At 56.4% G+C, this 19,899-nt stretch overlaps 1 protein-coding gene across 3 annotated transcripts; it reads right to left on the reverse strand.

The window, feature by feature from the left end:
* Positions 1-20: 20 nt before the first annotated feature.
* Positions 21-18,662, reverse strand: LOC137165139 (chloride channel protein ClC-Kb-like). 3 transcript variants are annotated; one of them, XM_067566227.1, is made up of 20 exons: positions 18,624-18,656; positions 15,785-15,945; positions 14,893-15,021; positions 12,702-12,830; positions 11,659-11,798; positions 10,292-10,369; positions 10,024-10,102; positions 7,976-8,101; positions 7,288-7,372; positions 6,792-6,848; positions 6,059-6,143; positions 5,334-5,507; positions 4,552-4,621; positions 4,023-4,133; positions 3,391-3,604; positions 2,968-3,101; positions 2,346-2,446; positions 1,530-1,613; positions 573-659; positions 21-366 (listed from the first exon to the last, which is right to left on the reverse strand). In XM_067566227.1, the coding sequence occupies exons 2-20, from the start codon at positions 15,906-15,908 to the stop codon at positions 319-321; spliced, it is 2,055 nt and encodes a 684-aa protein (XP_067422328.1). In that variant the 5' UTR covers positions 15,909-15,945; positions 18,624-18,656; the 3' UTR covers positions 21-318. The 3 variants fall into 3 exon arrangements, with proteins under 3 accessions (XP_067422328.1, XP_067422327.1, XP_067422329.1); XM_067566226.1 differs by having other exon boundaries at positions 6,747-6,848; XM_067566228.1 differs by lacking the exons at positions 12,702-12,830; positions 14,893-15,021; positions 15,785-15,945 and having other exon boundaries at positions 6,747-6,848; positions 18,624-18,662.
* Between the last annotated feature and the right edge of the window lie 1,237 nt (positions 18,663-19,899).

Below are 19,899 nucleotides of genomic sequence, written 5' to 3' on the forward strand. Positions count from 1 at the left end.
TGTCTCTGGGGGGGGGGGGGGGGGGGGGCGAGAGCTGCCACCAGCTGGAAGGTATCCCTGGGCAGAGAGGTAGAGGTGGGGCCTCGGCTCTCAGCGCCGTGGCTCCCTGCGGCGGGAGCAGGAAAGGCGGGGGAGCTTTAAAATACGTTTCAATTTACAAAAAAATAATTGGGGAGACCCATGCAAGAGGGGTGGGCTCCTGCCAGCACCACCCCCCTGCTGCAGAGATCTCAGGGCCTTGGCAAGATCCCCATTCCCAGGCTCCGCTGTACAGAAAGGGAGGGGGGGAAGGCGCTGCTCTCAGAGGCCCAGAATCACTCATTTCACCGTCTTCGGATTTGCCAGGTCTTCGATCGCCGCCTTCACCTGGAGGAGAAAGCGGCAGGTGGGCAAGGCTGTGCCCTCGCCTGGCAGGAGTGTGAGATCCATGCTCCTCCTCCGGGACCTCTCATCCCTGCCCTCTCCTTTCCCGAGCCAGGATGGGTCCTTGGCTCCCGCTCCATCCCCCACAGGCAGCCCTCCAGTCACCCTTCTCCCCCCGGCCCCTATTCCTGGCGGGTCACAGCCCCTACCTCGCTCCGAGAGACGACCCCGATGATCCTCCCCAAGGAGGTGACGAAGACACGCTGCAGGTTCAGCAGCTCAAACAGGTTGTGAGCCTGGAAGAGGGAAGGAGGCCACCATGGCCAGCGTGACGTGGCAGGGCAGCGATGCCCAGGTCTTAGCTGAGCCCTCCCGCTCCCCCGTGCCGAATGGTTCCCTCTTCACGTGGCGATGGCAGGTGCCACACCACTCCTCTCCTGAGACCTGAGCACCCTGCTGTGCACCCCACTGAACGCCAGGTGCTGCTCGTCCTGCTTTCGCGCACCCCGCCGAGGACCCATATCCCATGTAATAAAACAAACCCCGGTGGGACTCAGAACTTTGTGACACTGGAGGGGCAGGGGTCCCGCTGGCAACCCGCCCGGAGCCTGCCCCTCTCTCTGCATCAGATCGATCTAGCTGGGTCTCTGTATCATGCTCGTGGCCATTGTAACCAAAGGTCACACCCAGTGCTTAATTTGTGCCAGAGCTTGCCAGCGCTGAGCCCCAGCACCTCTGGGCTTGCCACATCAGTTATGAAAGTAAAAGAAATTGCTTGAGCCCCGGCACCTCTTTCATTACAAATTAAGCACTGGTCACACCTGCTGTGACCTGCGTACGAAACAGACAAACTCTCCAAGCAACACGGGCACCAAATCTTAGCATGTGGCAGGGGCTCATCTCTTCCCCAAGGGAAGACCAGCACCTGCTCTCTTTGACAAAGGACTGACAGCAAGAGGACATCCAGGGGCCAGTCACAAGCTTTTTCGCTAGACTTTGGGCACCCCTGGAGGGTTGGTCCACAGCTGCCTCTTCACAGCGGGTTCGGGCAAGGCAGGCTTCTCTCAGCAGCTTGCAGGCGGGACACTCCACCTGCCAGTTGGCAGACCAGTCTCTCCCCGCCAGGCCTGGCCCTTCCTCCCCAGCCCCCTTCCCGCTGCAGTTACCTGGTGCAGAGACGTGGACGGTGACAGCTGGAGGGTTATTGGCTCGATGGTGCATTCATCCCCCAGCGTCCCGGTGGAGTGAGACTGTCAGGGAAGACAACGGGGTGGGAGGGAGGAGGAGCATTGCCAGTCCTGAGGCAGACATTGCTACGGCACCTCTTTCAAAGAGTGCCCCCGGGGGCATTTCCTCCCCACACACTGTCTCGCACGAGGACTGGGACTCCGCAAAGTACCACTGCGGCCAGATACCATCATGACTGCAAGGTGCTGCCCCTTCAGTGGGCATGGTCTCCGCAGGGTGACCGCGGTGATACTAGCATCCAGGATGCCCCTTGCCCCTTGCCCGGGCTGGCGTCTCTGGGGACATGGCCCGAGTGCCGGCATTTACACTGAACCTCCGGCAAGGCGCCTTTGCAGAAGGGACGGCACGGTCTCTCGGAGGGGGTACGGCTGTGGGAGGGCCTTTGGTGCGACACAGGGCCAGCCGTTGGTCTCAGGAGGAACTGGGACTGCCCTGGAGCCACCAGCCCTGCGCTCACTGGACCGGAGCAAGCGTGCTAATGGATGGCATTGATGGCTAACGCAGGATGGCTAACGCACGAGGTCAGAGGCTCTTAGGCAGGGCTCACCAGACGAGGGGGCGACCTGCCCAGCTCCCTTCTACAGCAGAAGGCTCCTCCAGCCCAGGGTACCTAGGTCCTTCCCATGTCTGGCTGGACACTGGTCCCCCTAGACCTACACCCTCTCCATGCTCAGAGCCGCATGCTGGAGGGGCTCCCTCCTGGGGCTGCGAGGGCAGCAGCGCTCTGAACCTACCTTCTCCCCTGGCTCTGGCGGGGATGCTTCATCCTCGGTATGGTTCTGGAGGAACTTGACCAGCTCAGCTCTTTGCACCAGGCCCACCAGCATCAAAGACTCTGGGGGGTGCAGGAGACGGGAGGAGGAGCTGGATGGGCGGCTCAGATCCCTGGCACCCACTGAGCAGTTCGTGGTCATGGGCCCATGCTGGCACATCCTTCCCCACCACGAGGGCTGTGACCATGCCAAGGGCTGTGTTAAGCCACAGATGCTCCTCCTGGCATTGGGTATCCATCAAGGTAAGGCTGCTCTGATCACTGGCTCGCTCCCGCCCTGCCATCCCTGGGCCCTCACAGCAAGGGAGACACACCTGCCGTGTCGATCAACAGGAACTGCTCCAAGGGCTCTGCCCCCCCAGATTAGGAAGCAGGTCTGTCTCTCGCTGCCCAGGCCCACGCGGGCTGCGAGGGTGGCAGTGGGGGAAAGGGAGAGGGGTGGAAAGAAAAGGGGGGGAAGGAGAGGCAGAGATGGCCATGGGGTTGGGGGGCGGAGAGGAGAATTAGAAGGCCCAGCCGAGTCAGGACAGGGAGGGATCCAATGCCACATGGCCCCGTCTCTAAGTGTGGGGCGGCTGAGGTACCTGTGCTCTCCACAACGGGGTACTCCAAGTCGTCGGTCGAGGTCACGGTTCTGAGGATCTCCTCAAAGCCGGCGCCCTTGGCCAGGACTGCAAAGCACGTGTTCATGAACTGGTCGGTGGTCACGTTGTAGGAGCTGGGGGTGGAAGGGCCGAGGGTCAGACAGGGCAAAGGGGAGAGTGTGCTCCTCCGACCACTATCACCCGAGTCAGGAACCTCCGACTGACGCAGCGATGGCCAGGGGAGCTGAGGACCCTGCGGTTCATCTGGTGTTAACCCCCGGCACGCAAGGGCCGCTCTCCGGCCTCAGCTCAGCCCTCCGTGTCAGGCGCTGCACGTGTGGGGCCGTTCACACACCATCCTCCACCTGACCTGCCCCCCTCGCGCTGCCACCGAGCTGCCAGGCCAGCAGAGGTGCCCCTCACCCGATGTGCCGGCTCCTGATCCGCGGCAGATAGGGCAGCTTCTTCACTATGATGGTGCCGTCGTAGAAGGAGGGCTGGAACTTCTGGGCAATGGCGTTGGCGACGAGCACAGCCAGGGTGACCGGCAGGATGTGGGCGATCTGCCCGGTCGCTTCGAAGGCCAGCAGAGCCGTGGAGAGGGTGTGGGTGACCGAGCCTGAAAAAGCTGCTGCCCCTGCCAGAAGGACGAGACAAAAGGCAATGACGGCTCGGTGCTGCCCAGCGCACACGGGGGGTGGGGGGTGTCTCCCCGGGCACTGCCTGAGACGGATGCCAGCAGGCCAGGGTTGAGAGTTTTGCAGTGGCAACGGGCCCAGCTCCTGGATGCCCCTGAGTCATTTTCTCTGGCCATGGTGCCAGGCGCGCTGTGGTGGAGCTGTGTCCAGCCACCTGGCGCTGGAGCTGGGGTCGCAGCACATCCAGGGCCTTTGAGAGGGAAAGAGAAGGGGGAAGCTAGAAGGATCCACCCAGAAACAGGGGTAAGATACTAGGCTCTGGAGCCACCCTCCAAAGGAAGTTACAGATGCAGCCCCATTTGCTATTCTAAGCCCATAGCAACACTCCTGATTTGAGGCCCCGGGCTAGAGACTCACCAGCCAGCGCATACCCCCCAGGAGTGATGGAGTTAACGACGCCGTCCGACGTGATGCCATGGGGGAAGATGAAGGCGACCGCTTCCCCCACCAAACGCCCGATTGCAGCACCTGGGGAAAGAGGCACCACTGAAAGCCAGTCTCAGGGATCTGAAGGTCAGGGACTCGAGTTCCCGCCTCCTAGGTCCCTAGTGGGCCCCTCTGGGACAGGAGCGCAAATGCCCAGGCCGTGCGTCGACTACACGTCCCACCGGAGCAGGAACCAAAGTCCCCAGGAGCCAGGAGCGGCTCTTGCTGGTCTAAGCACTTGCTGCTTCCCCCTCTCCCCACGACCTTTCTGCAGAGCAAGGGCTCTGAGCATTGAGGGATCCCAGCAGCCTCCCCTTAGGTCTGATTGATAACGGGCCGGTACCACTGGCCGCCCTTATTCCTTGCTACGGTAAGAAGGACCAGCAGGGAGGGTCCAAGCAGGTTCGGCTGCAGAAATGGTTCGCCTCGTGGGTGCGAAGGGCAGGACGAAGGGTCTCACCGTAGACGAAGAGCGGCATGAAGTACCCGGCTGGCATCGGCAGAGTGGTGGCCAGGATCAGCATCCAGAACTTCAGGCAACGAGAGAGCAGGAGCGAGTGAGACATCCACCCGCTTGCACCCACTCCAGCTGCCCCTAGCCTGTGATGGGGCTGGAGCCCAGCCACCAAACCAATCTGCAGAGTCCTCCAGTCGTCGGCTAGCCCTGCTGTGCACACGTGCCCTGCACGGTACCAAAGCAGGGTTCACACCCAGAGGGGACAGCTCTGCCCGGGGACCCAGAAGGAAGCCTGCTCCTGGACTGGCTCCTAGGAGCTGTGCTGAGCTGGTCTCAGCCAGCTGTGCCGGACATTACATGGCAGATCTGGGTCTTCCGGCCCCTGGGTCCTCGCTGGGAGACACAGAGAGGCAGCGCAGGAGTTGTTGGCCTGGCTTCCCCTGGAGTCACACACGAGGGACAGGGGCATGTCCCCAACAGGAGCCTGATACTTCTCCCCCTAGGCCCTTCACTAGGGCGCTCCCCTCCATCCAGGGCACATGGCACGACCTCAGAGCCCTCTGGTTAAGCACAAGTGCTACCACCTTGTATCCCCTATCGGACTCCACTGAGTCCCCGAACGTCTTCACCCACTTCTGCTCCACCAGGCCACATATTCTTGGCTCTCCCTGATGGCCCTAGGGGCCAAATGTTCCTGAGTCCCCCTGAAATAAGTGCGTGCTGAGCTTCCTATAGAATCAGCCCCACTGTACCTAAGCTCCCGGAGACCTTTACAGGGCCAATACCTTCATCACCAGGAAGAGAGCCAGGCTGCCATAGATGGTGATACTCGGCTCCCACCACTCAATCCACAGGTTCTCAGGGTCAACTTGAAGGGGCCTGGCCAGAGATGCGTTCTGGGACAGAACGCCCCAAGTCCGGTTGTCGAAGAGGGAGGTGAGGTGCTCCTTCATGCTGAGCTGGGAAAGGAGGAGACAGTTCTGAGCACTTCCCCTCACAGCATCGCCTCTTCTTGTACATCCTCGTCATGCTCAGACACGGAGTCTGATTCTCTTGTCACCCACACCAGTGTAAATCAGGGAGTAGCTCCATAGATGTCAGTGGAGTTAAGGTGTACAACTGGCACCATCCTTCCACACCTACCAGCTGTATTAAGCCTGGAATACCAGACTGGGGGAAAATACAGGCTTCAGAGGCTGCTGCCCTGACAGAAGGATCTTGGGTGAGAAGCAGAGAGGACCTCGGGTGTGGGCTGAGGAGACTTGAGAGAGGAACCACAGGTGCAGCCAAGCCTGGGGAGAAGGTCTGAGCTGGGCTTTAGTAATAAGATGACAATTTTCTTTGTTAGTAAAGCCAAACCCCAGGAGGAGGTGAGTTTTTCTCTCTACAGTGAGAGCTGGTTGGGAAAAGCCCCTGTCTCAATTTAAGGAGTACACCCTGATGTAAGTGATTAGATCCCCTCTGGCCAGAGAACATGTGAGGGGATCTTGAGAGCTAGGTCAGTACTTACTCTGGATGCCATGAAGTGCCCCAAGCTGGGAGGGAATGTGATGGAGGCGAGCAGCAGGGCCACCAGGGAGGAATAAACGGGCTTGCTGAAAAAGGCAGATCAATCACATGTAACGCCGTGGAATGGGGCTCTCTGAACTACAGGGGACAGTGAGGGTCAGGGAGACGGCAGGTCACACACACTGGGTTGAGAAGATGCAAATGGCTCAGGAATTCTCCCCTAGGGTGAAAAGTCAGCAAAGGTTTCGGAGCAGGAGGGAGGTTTCCTTTCCCACCTGCCGCAGAGGACACAGACCACCCCCTTATTTTGGGTACCTAGAGTGGACAGAGTAGGAGGAGCCAAGGGGACAAGAATGCTCCAGCACGGAGGCCTGGCGGGAGAGCAGCCTTCGCTGCCATCCATGAAAAAGGAATGGGTTGGATAGGAAGGAACGATTAGGCAGCCAGGTGCCAGTTCCTTTTGGGGATTGAGCCAAGGGGCCAGGAAGGATGTGGTGGGTGATGGCGTCCAGTGCAGCACAGAGGGTGCGGATGGAGGGACAAGGAGGGACACAGGGCCAGGGCAGAAAAGACCTTCGGCCACGCACATGGCTATGCACGTGGCTTGCATGCGTCCCGTCCATACACGCTTGCTGCACTTCGGTAACAGCCCCCACTCCCTAGAACGCCCCTCCCTCCAGAACGCCTACTCTGTAGCCAGCAGCTTGGCGGTGATCCTGTTCCTCCGAACGTACCCCAGGAGCCAGCGCTGACAGAAGAGATACGCACAGCTTATAACCCCACAGATCCCCCTGCGGAGAGAAAACAATGAAAAGCAGGAATTTCTGCCCCCCCTCCTCACCTCTCCCCCGAGAGCAGCCTGCGTCCTCCAAGACAACTGGAGGTCTGCACGTGAGTGGATTCGGGGGTAATTTCTTTACCAGGCGTATTCATCCCGTAACAGAAAGAGACCCTGAACACAGCTATTCAGAAGTTTGGCTAGTGACGATCTATGGAATTAGAGATTTTAACCTCCCACACCCAGAGAGGTCAGACACAGGTAGTGTGTCCATGGCACAGACGGCAGAGGGTGGACTGAGTAACTTGCCCACAGCCGCAGTAAGACCTGATCCAGGTTTGCTAGGTCCCAGGGCAGCAGGCTATCCGCTGGACCGTCTCCTTTCCTTCAAGGGTAACCCCTCTGCAGCGAACAAAAGAAAACCAGGCCGGCCAGCCTGGGCCTGCTCTCACCCAAGAACCATGAAGAAGAAAGTCTCTGGGAGATCGAAGGGGAAATCGATCTTAAAGTTGGTCTTGAAGACAGCAATGATGGTTTCTGAGAAAAAGAGTCACAAGTCACTGCCATGAATACTCCCGGCCATTCGACAGGCTCTCGCCAATGCTGTTCTGGAGCGCTGGGTGTCTATCAGACCGGGGCTCTGCAACTGGCCTGGTCCAAGTGGTGCTGGGATGAGGGCAAATCAGAACCCAGCCTCCACGGTGACGTGATATTTGCATCCCCATCTAACCAGGGGGATACCACCTGCCCTTCTTTCTCCCTGTGCCTCACACACGGGTTCCTGGCGCACGTCTCTGCAGCTAAGGCACCAGCCCAAGCCAACCTAACAGGATCCACCCGAGCTGAGAGCCAGGGTGAAGCAGCAGAGTGATTCGGCACTAAGTGGCTGTAGCTGACGCAACCTCCCAGCCAAGGTCTCACTTCCAAGTTCTGACCCATCCTGGCGCTGCTCACGAGCGCCAAGAGGCTCCCAACTGAAGATGGCAGGGCCAGGCGCCGGGAGGTGGGAACTTTCAGTGATGGGGAGAGAAGATGCAGCCCAGCTGGGCGCACGGATACCCAGGCGTGGTTCGACCCTCTCCTGGTGGGCCGCCCCATCGCTCCTGCTCTGAGCACGCGGCCAGCGCCGCTCTACGGTACCTTGTTCGCTGTTGAAGACGGCGAGCAGCCGGAACATGAAGGCTCCGCAGGTGGCGGAGAAGAAGCCCCTCCAATAGTCCCTGACCGCGAAGTGGGACGACATCACCTCAATGCTGAACAGGACCCCTGGGGCAGGAGACACCTCACGTTACCAGGGGGGCAAATGAGAGGCGAGAGCCCGTGGGAGGCATCTGAGCAGGCCCATGGCGAGCTAGATGCCTACAGCAGCCGGAGCAGACCCAGACTGAGCCAGGGCTGGTGTCTTAGCCCCTGGCAAACTCTCAAGAACACCCTGGGAAAAACATCATGGACCAGATCCTCACATCAGGGGTCTGGGCCATTCACAAAGAGGCCGCTGGGACTCATCCGCTCCCTGCACCACTGGCTAGGGTGTTGTGTGACCGAGCAGAGATGCTGATCTCTGTTACGTGCACTGTGAGGTGCAGAGGAGTCTCCCCACCTGCTGATGTAAGGACACCGCCCATTCCGTGTCTTGGTGCCGATGCAGCATGTTACAGAGCAAGGCACTGTGCGCTCTCACCCATGGAGGCTTTATATTCAGGCTCTCTTTGTCAGTTACCTTCCTGAGTCTGAAATCAAAGTCACTTAGGCTGAAAAACACCTGGCTGTTGTCAGCGTAGGGGGGAAAGAAACGCTGGAGACATAGCAATGCAATAAGGGCTTGATTTACAGCCCGCTGACATCCATGGAGAGTTTTCCATTGACATCAAAGGGCTTTGGAGCAGGCCCTGGGATGGCTCAGACTCTACCCCGCGTCTAGTGACAGAAATTCCAGCGGCAACATGGCTTCCGCCTGCCGCTGCTGGAGATCTCGGTTCTGAGGCCCTCTCCTTGGAGGACCCAGATTCAGATTTGCAGTGTTGAACTTTAAAAGGGGTTTTGCAAAGGCTAATACAGATAGAAACATGTCCCTGTTTTTCCAAGGAGGGTCATCTTGGTTTTGCACCTGGATTTCCTTCTGAGGGGATATCTCACTTTCCCAGGGGACTCTCTTCCGGGTATTCCCACAGAGCCCAGGGCAGACCTGACAAGATCTCCCCATCTGTGTGCCCCTCCCTCACTCCCACATCATTATGGAACTGGGAAAAGCCAGGATGCCATTTTTTTCTGCCTTAAGAACTCTCCATGGTAATAGGATCAGCTGCTATTCATTTAGCAACAGCAGAAGGGTGGTGAAGACAAGACGTGAATGCCTACCTCCCTGCTGGTCTAAAAAGCGCTGGCCTTATAGGAAAGGTAGAAGCAGAAATCTGCAAGGTGGGGTTGGGGCCAGGAGCAAATATGGGAACAGAATGGGGCACCGCAGAGCTGGTTAGAGGCAAGGGCTGCTGTATCGTTTGGCAACAGGCTTTGAAGCCAGGATTGTCAGCACCAAAGAACAGACCTTGACCATGTGAGGTACTCCGTTCAAAGGCTGGACTAGAAGGCTGTTACCCTCTATGTCAGGGGTTCCCAAAGTGGGCACGCAGACCCCTGGGGGTACTCACGACATCTCTGGGGTGTGCGCGGGAGAAAATGGTGCAGTGATGGGTTTTATTTATTGCATTTTCATCATTTGCCCCTCAGACGAAGCGTTAAACCTCGGTGGGAAGTTGTTATATGGAATACGGTCGTTCATTTCTTTCACGATGAGAACAGATACACAGCAACGCTGACGCACGGGGCCTGCCCTTCCAATCACCGCCCAGCGCGGGTTCAGTTGCCCAGCATCTGCCCAATCTAACAGAGCTCAGAACCGACGGGTTTTTTTGCAGTTGTGCACGTCGCACTCTAACTATATCAGTGAAACGTGGGCAGCCGGCCAAAGCCAGGCAGCATTCAGAAAAACACACACAGAGCATCAGTGACCAGAAGGGCAGGGATCAGCGGGCGGCTGGTAAATCTGGAAGGGCGTACGCAGTCAGAAAAATTGGGGAACCTCTGCTCTGTGTGCCCTAGGTGGCGGCGGGAGGCACAACACACTCCCCCAGCATGTGCCCCTGTCACCGCCCCTGCCAGGCCCCAGGTCACGCCCGCTGCACTCTCACCGCTGATGGGAGCCCCGAAGACGGTCGCGACTCCCACGGCAGCTGCTGCCACCAGCATCTCGTTCTGTTTGCTTTGATTCTGTGAAGGAGGAACACACGCAGAACTGGGCCGCTTGCCCCAGACTTCAGCCCTTGCAGGGAGTCCCAGCTACGCTGCCAGCCGGGACCAGTAGATAAGGGCGCCCCTGGGAGAAGGGATCAGGGTGTATGACCCCCCCAAGTCCCGTCTCCTCTCACCAGCAGGCTGCTGCCCCATTCCCAGCCTCACCTCATACTCCCCAGCGACAGAAGTTCGGATCTTTCCTAAATATGCTGCGATCATGCTGGAAAGGTGCACGAAGGGACCCTGGAGGAGAAGAAGAGTTGGTTTGCACGAGAGACTCTCCAAAGGACAGTGGCTTCATTTGAGAGAAACGCTCAAAAGTGCTGCCGTCAAATCGACCCAGGTGTGATCTCTTGGCGACCGGGCAGTTATAGCCCTGGGGGGGATTTGGCTCCAGATGGTCGCCTGAATTGCTTTGGGCAAGAACGTGGGCTGGAAATCTCAGACTCTCCAGAGATTATCTCCTGCGGCAGTGAATTACCAAAGCCACCTGCCGCTGCACACAGCGGCATTGAATTCACACCTGCAAACAAGGGGCAAGTCGCCCACGCTCCTGCGGAGCCAGGTTTAGAGCCCCGGCCGTCCAGGCTAAAAGACACAGCCCTCTGCCAACACTAAAGGAGACGCATTACCCTCGCTTTGCCCCAGCTGCGAGGCAGCACCGTTGTTTTTAACGTGTGGACGGAAAACGTGTGTTGTTACGGGGGATTTCAGTGTAGGAGACATATGCTGGAGAGCTCATGCACCCAGTAGCAAAACATCAGTAGAGTTTCTAAAAATTATAGTTGATCATTTTAACTTCATTTGTTGAGACGGGCGGGGGGCTGTATCTCAATCCTTGCTCAGCTGACCTCAGATCTGCACCACTCACCAAACCCCGAGGTGCAGCAATTTTCAAGTTAACCCAAGAAAGCCTGTGGATTTGAGGTCACTTGGAAAAATCAGCAAGCTAGTCTCAACCTTCAGTGCTCCTGCCCCACTCGGATCCAGGCTAATCCCCAGCCTCTCGCCGTGGCTGCTCATCTGCCGGGCGCAGGGAACATTTGGCTGTTCCAATCTCCACGTGTTTGCGGCACCGAGGGGAGGGGCTCTCGCGTATGTTATAGACACACCCGTTCTCAGACCCAGGAAGGCCCTTGGATTCTTTGCGTGTGTATCTGGAGGTTCCCGTCTCTCGCTGGAATTAGCATCTGTGGAGGTGACCTGCCTTAGACACGCCCTCAGAGATCAGACAGCAAAATCCCCCGACTCAGGGTCCAGTCCCCAGCAGCTGCACATTGGCATTGCCCCACTGACATCAATGGATTTGCACCTCTTTCTCGGGACACCCCAGCACCTTTTGACGTCATCTCCCACCCGAGATGTGTGGGGCTCTCAGCCAGTCTCCTTTCTGTACCTTTTATACCATCCCCAATGGCCTACACCTGCCTGGTCCCTCAAGAGGAGCCGCTCGATGGCAGCATGGCAGAGTCACCAGCATCGAAACATCTCCTCGACCTCACTCGGCCACGAGATGGATCGGGGACACTTACGACTTTGCCGAGGAATATGGTGCTCCCACACGCGAGGGTGCAGGTCAGCCCCACCACTTTGGCTCCGAAGTTTTTAATGGCCAGGTACTCCTCCAGCATGACTCCAGTGAGAATGGTCTTGAGCTCAGGGATGCCAGAGCCTGGGAAAACACAAAACCGCAAGACACACCAGAACGTCAGGGTCACCTCGGAGAGCCAAGGGTTAGGGGAAGGCATTTGGTAGCAATGTCTGGATCTCCAGTTCCGGGATGCCAGTGCATCTCCAACCAGGACTCCAGCATCAGCAAGGTCAAGGGGCTGCATTCCGGGTTGGGTTCTTGCAATTCACACCACTAGATCATCCAGAAGCCAAGAGCTGCTCTGCTTCCATTCAAGGCGTCTTCCACAGGTGTGGGGTTCCGAGGATAAGAAAACGCCATCTGTCTGTTGCTCGCTATAGGGCAAAGACCTGACATTTCGTGCCAGCGAAAGGTTCCCAGTGGCCAGCCCTGGGGACTGAAGTCCTCTGTTTATCCATTGAGCCAATACAACACGGGAGGCAGCCGTGCAAACCTCCCACACAAAGCCTGGCCAATGCACTTCCATGCATCTGCCGTGGAGAGTTCAGACTCCAGGGCCCTTCCAGTCCTTGACCTGTCTGCTGAGCCAGGGTGCCAATTAGCGCTGACCGCGGTGGGATTTTTGTGATGTGCATATCTGTCTCCAGCGTCCTCTGCTCCGCAGGCCACTCTGTAGGAGACAGGCCTTCCTGGGGACCGTCTCCCCACCCAGCACCCCCACCCACCGCTGCCTAGCTCGCAAAGTGGGTCATTCTGCAGTCCCCCATCCAAAGTGGAAGAACCACTGCCTCTGCTGCCCACTGCTCCCCGGCACGATGTTGGCCAGCACAAGCCCCTGGTGCAGCAGAAGGGTCACCCCTGAAGCGCTTGATGTCAGGTTGGGTAGCCAACAGCCCGGGAGCTGTGGGGCAAAGGGACGGTTCTTATTAACATGACGGCTCCTCTATGAGCTGCGAGCCTCTTGCCCGAGCGCATCAGACTCACCTCCAGAGTGTGGAGTGATGCTCTGAGAGAAGCCAGTGGAGAAGGCTGACAGGGCAATTGGGTACATAGTCCAGGACAGGTATTTCAGCAGTACGTGATCCCCCAGCTCTTGGTAAAGCCACTTGTGTGCTAGGAAATGAGGAGAGGAGAGGCGAAGGAAGTGAAATGGACCAGTGACCTGCTAGTGCAATATCTTGCCTTCCTCCATAACACAACAGACCCACTGTGCATCTGTTCTGGTAGCCCACAGATGACACACCAGAACAGAGGGGCAGTCCAGCTGTTCCAATATCTGACCACTCCAGATCATACCAATGGCCCATCCATTCTGGGATTCCACCTCCTGCCACACCATAACAGACCATTGGTCCAACTGTTCCCATTCTCTCTCTCCAACAGTGCTCTGTGGCTGAGGGAAGATGTTAAACCCATTCAATACACCTAATTGTACAATAGCATCTCTTAGAGAAAGACGGGGAGATTCTTCCTGACCCCATCTCACAATCTTCTTATGCCCTGAAGCATGAAGATTGACAGTGCTTGGATTTTTACCCCAGCTAGTGTAAACTTCAGATTCCATTCTAAATGATATGTGTCCAGTCCAATAGTGAATCTTACTAAGTTGTTTACCCCACTAACATCCTATGGCGGTGAGTTCCATAGGTTAATTATATAGCATCTAACCCTTTGATTCTATGAATGCCCTTCTGGCCTTTCATTCACCATGGCCTCCAACTTTGTGTTCCCTGAAGCACTGCCCTACATAAAAACATGAAACCAAAACAAATTGGGATGGGTTATGATATAACAGTCAGGGGAGGGGAAGAAAGACTGGCAAAGGGTTGGGGTAGGAACAGACCATGAGTTCGGCCACAGGGTTTCTTGCAGCCAACCTACTCCAAGCTTTTTTCTTGGGACAGCTTTCCACTCTCCTCTCTGAAACCCAAATCCCTCTTTCCTTAGCTCTGACGAGGTCCCCGCTCTCCCCAGCTGCTGCCTTTCAGAAAATAGATGGAGGCTGCACCAAACATGCAGCTGAAGTCAACAAGTTCCCATGGCACCTAGCATTTGTTCATTCTGTCAATTGCACAGTGAGTCGACTCCAGACGGGCACAGAAAGTCAGTCCAGGATCTTTCTCCCACTCTATGTCTCCAGCTTCACATGAAAGAAAGAGAACAAGCTGGATTTCTCTCTCCGCCTGGAATGGAAACCTTGGGGAGGATAAAAGCTTATTTTTTATTTCCGTGCCCACCTGGGTTGGATCCTGACCACACCGTGGGAATTACAGTAATTAATTGAGATGCATAAAGGATCTCCCAGGGTGCTGCCTGATCTAATGTGAACTCCACTAGGGGTCAATCTAACCTAAGTTTTTCCTCTGGGCATGGACCCTGGCTTTGTGTATTTCAACCATCTGTGGGCTGCTAGGGTTCTGTTGCAAATCCCCTCAGAATGGAGCATCAGATGGAACAGGATAATTCTCTGTTGTGTTCCATCCACAAGTCCCAGGAGAGGGTGGGTGGCTGTTGCTGTTCCCATGCTGTGGAGCAGAGAGGAAGGGGTAACTTGCCCAAGGTCATGCAATGAGTCAGTGGCAGGAATAAACCCTGGCGCTCCTGATTCTTAGTTCAGTGCCCTACCCACCCAACTCCTTATGATGTTTGTTCAGCCATTGATAACCTGCACTGAATTCTGTTCTCATCCCCATGTGCCAGCGTCTCCTGCGGGGGATCCAAAACACAGATTTCCGTGGGGCAGTCAGTGAATCCCACAAAGACCAGCCAGGCCAGAAGCTTCCTCTCAGGGGATGCTGTGGAGTCTCGCAGGAGAACACCCCACGGGCTCCTGAGATGGGCCATTCACCTGGGGGCTCCTACCTGCCAAGCCGGCAGAGGCTAGGAGCAGCGCGGGGGGAATTCTCTCAATGTCCAGAAAGCCCCAACTAGCAGCTTTGGCCATTGGAACTACGGGGCCCAGCCAGGGGAATTCAGGAGAGGCGTCCTGTGGAGCAATACCAGTGAAGCCAGGAGCGCCCAAGTACGAATCCCGTCTCTGACGCTACCTCCTCCTGTAGCATTGGGCAAGTCACGTCCCCTGTCTCTGCCTCAGTTTCCCCAGGTGCATAATCACTCTGCAGAGCCGGGGTGCTTCGTAGTATGCAGCGGAGGGGAAGCGATAGCCAATAGTTACCGTTCGATAGCCTGGAGACGGTGAAATCCATGGCGAAACTGATCAGTGCCATTATCACGCCCAGAAAAAACAGGAAGTACCAGTCATCACCCACTCGGAACAGCTGGCGCTTCACACACTCCAGGCAGCCTGCAGAGGACACCAGTGGGACAGGGGGGGTCAGGCCTACTCTGCCGGGGCCAGATAAACCACATGGTACAAGGAGGGTCCGCTAAACCCCACAGGGCATGAGCTTGATGGATGCACAGGATTTTGGGGGTAGTTCTTTCAGCAAAGTGAGTGGAGCTGATCAGTAGGGCAGGGCCTGGCACTGAACTCAACGGAGGAGCAGATTCCTGGGCAGTGGGAGAAGCACAAAGACACTTTTCAGCCAGCTCGGTTATTAACCAGGAAACAAAGTGCCCCGGAAGGGCAGCTTCATTGAGGCTGAAACATTCCCCGAGTTCACTCCGAGATTCATTTTCAGACCAGCTAATGCCAACAAGACCAGCCCAGCAGCTGGGTTTTTTCCTTCCACGGCTCTCTATCGAGGCCAGTGTCGAGAGAAAGGTGGGAAACACAGTACAGAGCCAAGGGGCACATTTGAAACACCAGCTGGATGTTAGTAAATACAGCTGAACTGCAGCCACCGAGCAAACCCAGTGCAGTGATTTCGAAATCTAAGCCCGGCTTTGCTAGGAGCAGCAATGGAACAACACAGACAAAGAGGGGAGGGATACACACATCAGCACCTAGACAAGGAAGCCGTGTGGAGCAGGGGTTATTAGACCAAGCGGAGGGGCCATTAGCCTGCTGTATGCGCCATCTGAACTAGATGACCCACCCAGGAGGCCTTCGACAGCTCTGTCACCTGGGCTGGAGGATGAGCATTTCCACCCATCTCGGCTCTTACCTCTGATTGTCCTGCGAGTTCTTGGCCAGGGCTTCCTGCTTTCTTCTAGCACTAGAACCCTCCCCGCCTCCTCCTCAGCAGCGTGCAGCTCCCTCCAGCCCCTCCGTGCCCCTTCTGTTGCCATGAGCCAGCGATGCCTCCGGGCCAGGAGCTGCAGGTCCCTGTGCAGAAGGGAGGAGTTGCTGGTAAGCTGCGTTGCTGTATGGGGTTCTGTGCTCCAGAGAGGCCCTGGAGCTGACGGTCCTCCCAGGGACCATTTCACTAGCAGCGGCCCTACCGCTCCGGCAAACGACAGGGTCTGCGTGTGTGATCAGGAAGCCTACTTCCCACCAGCTGCTGCTGCTCCCCCAGTAACCGAGCTGCGTTGTGTGGCTGGGTCAGAAACCTGGGAGTCTACACCAGCCTCCTCCTTGGACCCTGGGCCGGGTTTTGATGTTACGCAGCTGCAAATCCATTCATTTCACTGGACAACTCTCCACTTGCATTGGTGACACTGAGCTCTGGGCCCTCCGTGTTCTCCCAGCCTGGCTGGTCCCCACATCTGCTTCCCCACTCAGCCTCACCTCTCTCGTGGTGAAAGCCTTCCCTGCCACTCCCAACATCCAGAACAGACTCCCTGTGTTCCTGCCAGTTCGCCGACTCCCCCTGTCGTTTCACATCATGCCTGAAGACAGCTTTGTCCCTGTCTGGATCTCTTACGAGGCTGAAATTCAGCAGGACTTCAATCCTCCTTGTGGTGGCCTAACACCCAGGGGTGAGTTTCTCCTAATGCAGGGTATCGATGGGGAGGGACGGGGGAGTTCGCCCTGCCAGCCGGGTTACTGGGAAGCAGTTTGGAGGAAAGGTCCTGCACCAGGTAAAGCCGCATGGTACTAATAATAGCTGCTGTTTAGCATCCAGCGGGAACCAGAGGGTGATGAATGTGTTGACGAGTGGATGACCTTGGGTGGCTAATGGAGTGAGACCTACAAACATGCAAATGCGACTGGAAGAAATGCTCCCCCCACACCTACACCATGCGTGTGAGAGCTCGGGGCATTTACGCGCTGTTCACAGGAGGCCAAGAAGGTCAAGAGAAGGACAGGAGGTTATCAGACAACTCGGACTCAGCTAAGAGCTAGATTCTGTCATCTGGACACAACTGCATGATCCCAGGAGAGGCACCAGGGCAAAGGGACGCTGGAGGGCAGCCCCCGGGCCGGGGCCAGAATCCAGCCCAGAGCATCTTTGACTTGAATCGTTCATTAATGTGCGGAGGAACTTCAGTTTTGCTCTACAGAGAGGAAGGGAGTTGACAGAGAAGAACAAACCATAGAAAACCTGACAGCCGGACCTTTCCTCCAGCTTTCTGGCCTGAGCAACTAACAGGAGACCAATATTCAGGTACCGGGGCCCTGCGGGGGCCCGTCTCTGTCAGGAAGGGCATACGGCTGCAGCAGTAACGGAGCCCCGGCCAGGGTGTCACAGAGGGAAAGCTGGGGTGCAGAGAAAAGAGGCTGAGCTGCTCAGCGGGGGGAGATGCCATTCCACTGAAGTCACTGGGGTTATGTCAGTTTGCCCCAGCCGGCCAGTCCAGCATCTGGCAGAGGGCCACCCCTCGGGGTTTAGCCGGTTGGATTGAAACACTGGACTCAGCGTGGGTCTGCACTGGAGCTGGCGGGGTATTCCCAGCCGGAGGAGACACACCTGTGCTGGTCGAGCCTGCACGCTAAAAATAGAGTGCAGGTGCAGCAGTCCGGGCGGCAGGAGCGGCTAACTGCCCCAGATCACAGACTCCTAGCAGACGAGGGTTGGAAGGGACCCCAGGAGGGGTCCAGTCCCAGCCCCTGCTCAAAGCAGGCCCAACCCCAACTGACTCAAGATGTCTGATGGGCTCATCCTTGGGGTGACTAGCCCCTCCCCCTGCTCCCACCACTATGGCCACGGTTTTCGTTTTCGCACGCCAGCTCAATCAATCAAGCTGGGAAGCTCAGCCCAGCTGCAGGGTAGACGTGCCCTTAGTCACCTTCCCCCCCTTCCTCTCTGCTTTCAGGGGCAGACTTGCACCCCGTGTAAGAGATGTGACAAAGAGCCATTAACTGCATCACTTTTCACCACCACTGACTGTTGCCAGGGAGCCCCCAGAGTCCTTTCCCGCGTACTATAAGCTCGTGCCTTTCCATGCACACACGAGCCAGGCCGGGCTTTGGTCCGGGCCCTGGGTGAGCAGCATCGTGAGCCTTGAGAAAAGTCCCAGAACATCTTTAATGACAACCAGGAGTCGGAGGCTTGGCTGGGAGATTTCTGCGGAACAGCAGCACCTCCACCGTCCCGTGACCATGCTGGATTTTGCTTCCTTACTGGCTCCGAGGAGCAAAGAGCATCTCCCAGCAAATCACCAGCAAGACTGATTTCCTGAGTCGCCTGTTCTGTGCACGCGTATCCAGGCCTCACCTCTGTGGCTGGATTTACCCCACAGCTCCCCGAGGAAGGGAGAGATTATCCTTCCTTTACAGAGGGGGAAACAGAGCATGGAGAGACAAAGTGATTCAGCCCAGGTCGCCCAGCAGGGGAAAGATCTCCTCAGTCCAAATCCAGTGCCTTCCCCAGGCTCATCCTTCCCCACCTGGGAGGTTTCTTATCTACTGACACAACCCAACCCTGCTTTGGCTGGGAGCTCAGATAGGCCAGCGCGATATGGCTGTATTAAAGAGTGCCCTGCCGCATCCCCCGAGCCTGTCCTCGCCCACCCGTCCCTGGTCACGCTGAGCAGTAACAGCCTCCTGCATCCTCATGCTTTGCCTTTCCAGGGATTTATTACCCCCATAGGAATCCTGCTCACAGCACCACACGGACTCACCTGGGTGCTTCTTCCCAGGACAGCCACAGCCTCCGGAGTTCTGCAGAAAACTGCCTCTGCACTTGCGCTGCCCAGGTACCACTGCACCAATCGCTGTCCCTCCTCCGCGCCCCACCCACGCAGTTATCCCTCACAACACAGGCAGGATTTACCGTCGCTCTTCAAAATGTCCTTGACAAGTCAGCCGGAACCACCCGGGCTGGCGTCAGTGAGCAGCAAAAGAGGGTTTGTTCCACTGGTGCACGAAGCCCAGGACAAGAGCTGCTCAGGAATTTTTCGACGCTACGGTTTTCCGTCTCTAAACACTGAAAACTGGAATGTTCATGGGAAAGGGCCAATTTCAGCGAATTTCCCGTTTCGAACATTTGGGGAGTGGGGGAGGGGAAAGGTTTGACATTTTCTAAATGAAACTTCACGTTTTCAGGTGAAAGTGACGTTTCATTTCGAAATGTCCGTTAATTTATCATTTTAAAAATGAAGGAAAACAGAATATTAGAAAAGGCTGAAGTGGAAACAAAATGACTTGAACTGATTTTTTTTTTCCCTTCAGATTTTTGGTTTGTGAACATTTTCAAGATTTTTATTTTTCGTCCCACTTTGGAATTGGAAAAATTTTTGGCATCTCAAAAATTCTCACAGGACGGGAAAACCATTTCCCACCCGCTCTACCTGGGAAGATCCCAGGGAAGACTTTTGCCGCCTGTCCAGATTCCCCTGTTGAAGCAGGTCACCTTCCAGTCCTGACCCCGGCTCCAGTGGGGTTTCTGCCAGTGTAACTAGGATGACAATAGGGGATCTGCCAGGAGTCATGAATCAGGATGTATTTAGGGTCACTAATGTGACAGATAGCCATGCAATAGCAGTTCTGCCACAGCGACACAGCTCAGCTCCCCCTCTGAGTTCAGCCTGAGAGGTTTTTGCTTCTTGTCTTTTTAGGAGCTGAGTTCAAGGTGTATTAAAGAGCTGCCTTGGTGCAATGAAAAGCAGGGGAGCCACGGCTCTAGCCAGCCACTGGGAGCCACAGGGGCCCAGCACCTGTGAAAGTCAGGCCTTCAGTGTCACAAGTCAGGGTCCCAAAAACTGAGCCAGAAATCAATGACGCCTTTTGAACATATTGGCCCTAATGGCTCTGTGCCTCAGTTTCCCCACCTGTGAAATGGGGACCATACTAACCTGCCTCGTGAGCTGTGAGGCTTCACTCATGCATTGCAAAATACTAGGAGATCTTCAAAATGCTTTGAGGCTGCTCTGGAGTTCAAGTTCTAACTTATTATCA

This window comes from Emydura macquarii, unplaced genomic scaffold (genome assembly GCF_026122565.2).
Source record: "Emydura macquarii macquarii isolate MOO-44397 ecotype Brisbane River unplaced genomic scaffold, CSIRO-AGI_Emac_v2 contig_2768, whole genome shotgun sequence".
Lineage (NCBI taxonomy): Eukaryota > Metazoa > Chordata > Testudines > Chelidae > Emydura > Emydura macquarii.

Excerpts from the sequence above, each read along its gene's own strand:
- LOC137165139 (XM_067566226.1), bottom strand. The coding sequence starts at position 15,908 with ATGGCAACAGAAGGGGCACGGAGGGGCTGGAGGGAGCTGCACGCTGCT. Across the intron at positions 10,103-10,291 it reads CTGTCGCTGGGGAGTATGAG|AATCAAAGCAAACAGAACGA; the intron begins GTGAGGCTGGGA and ends CCTCCTTCACAG. Across the intron at positions 4,622-5,333 it reads CTCTCTTCCTGGTGATGAAG|TTCTGGATGCTGATCCTGGC; the intron begins GTATTGGCCCTG and ends CGTTGCCTGAAG.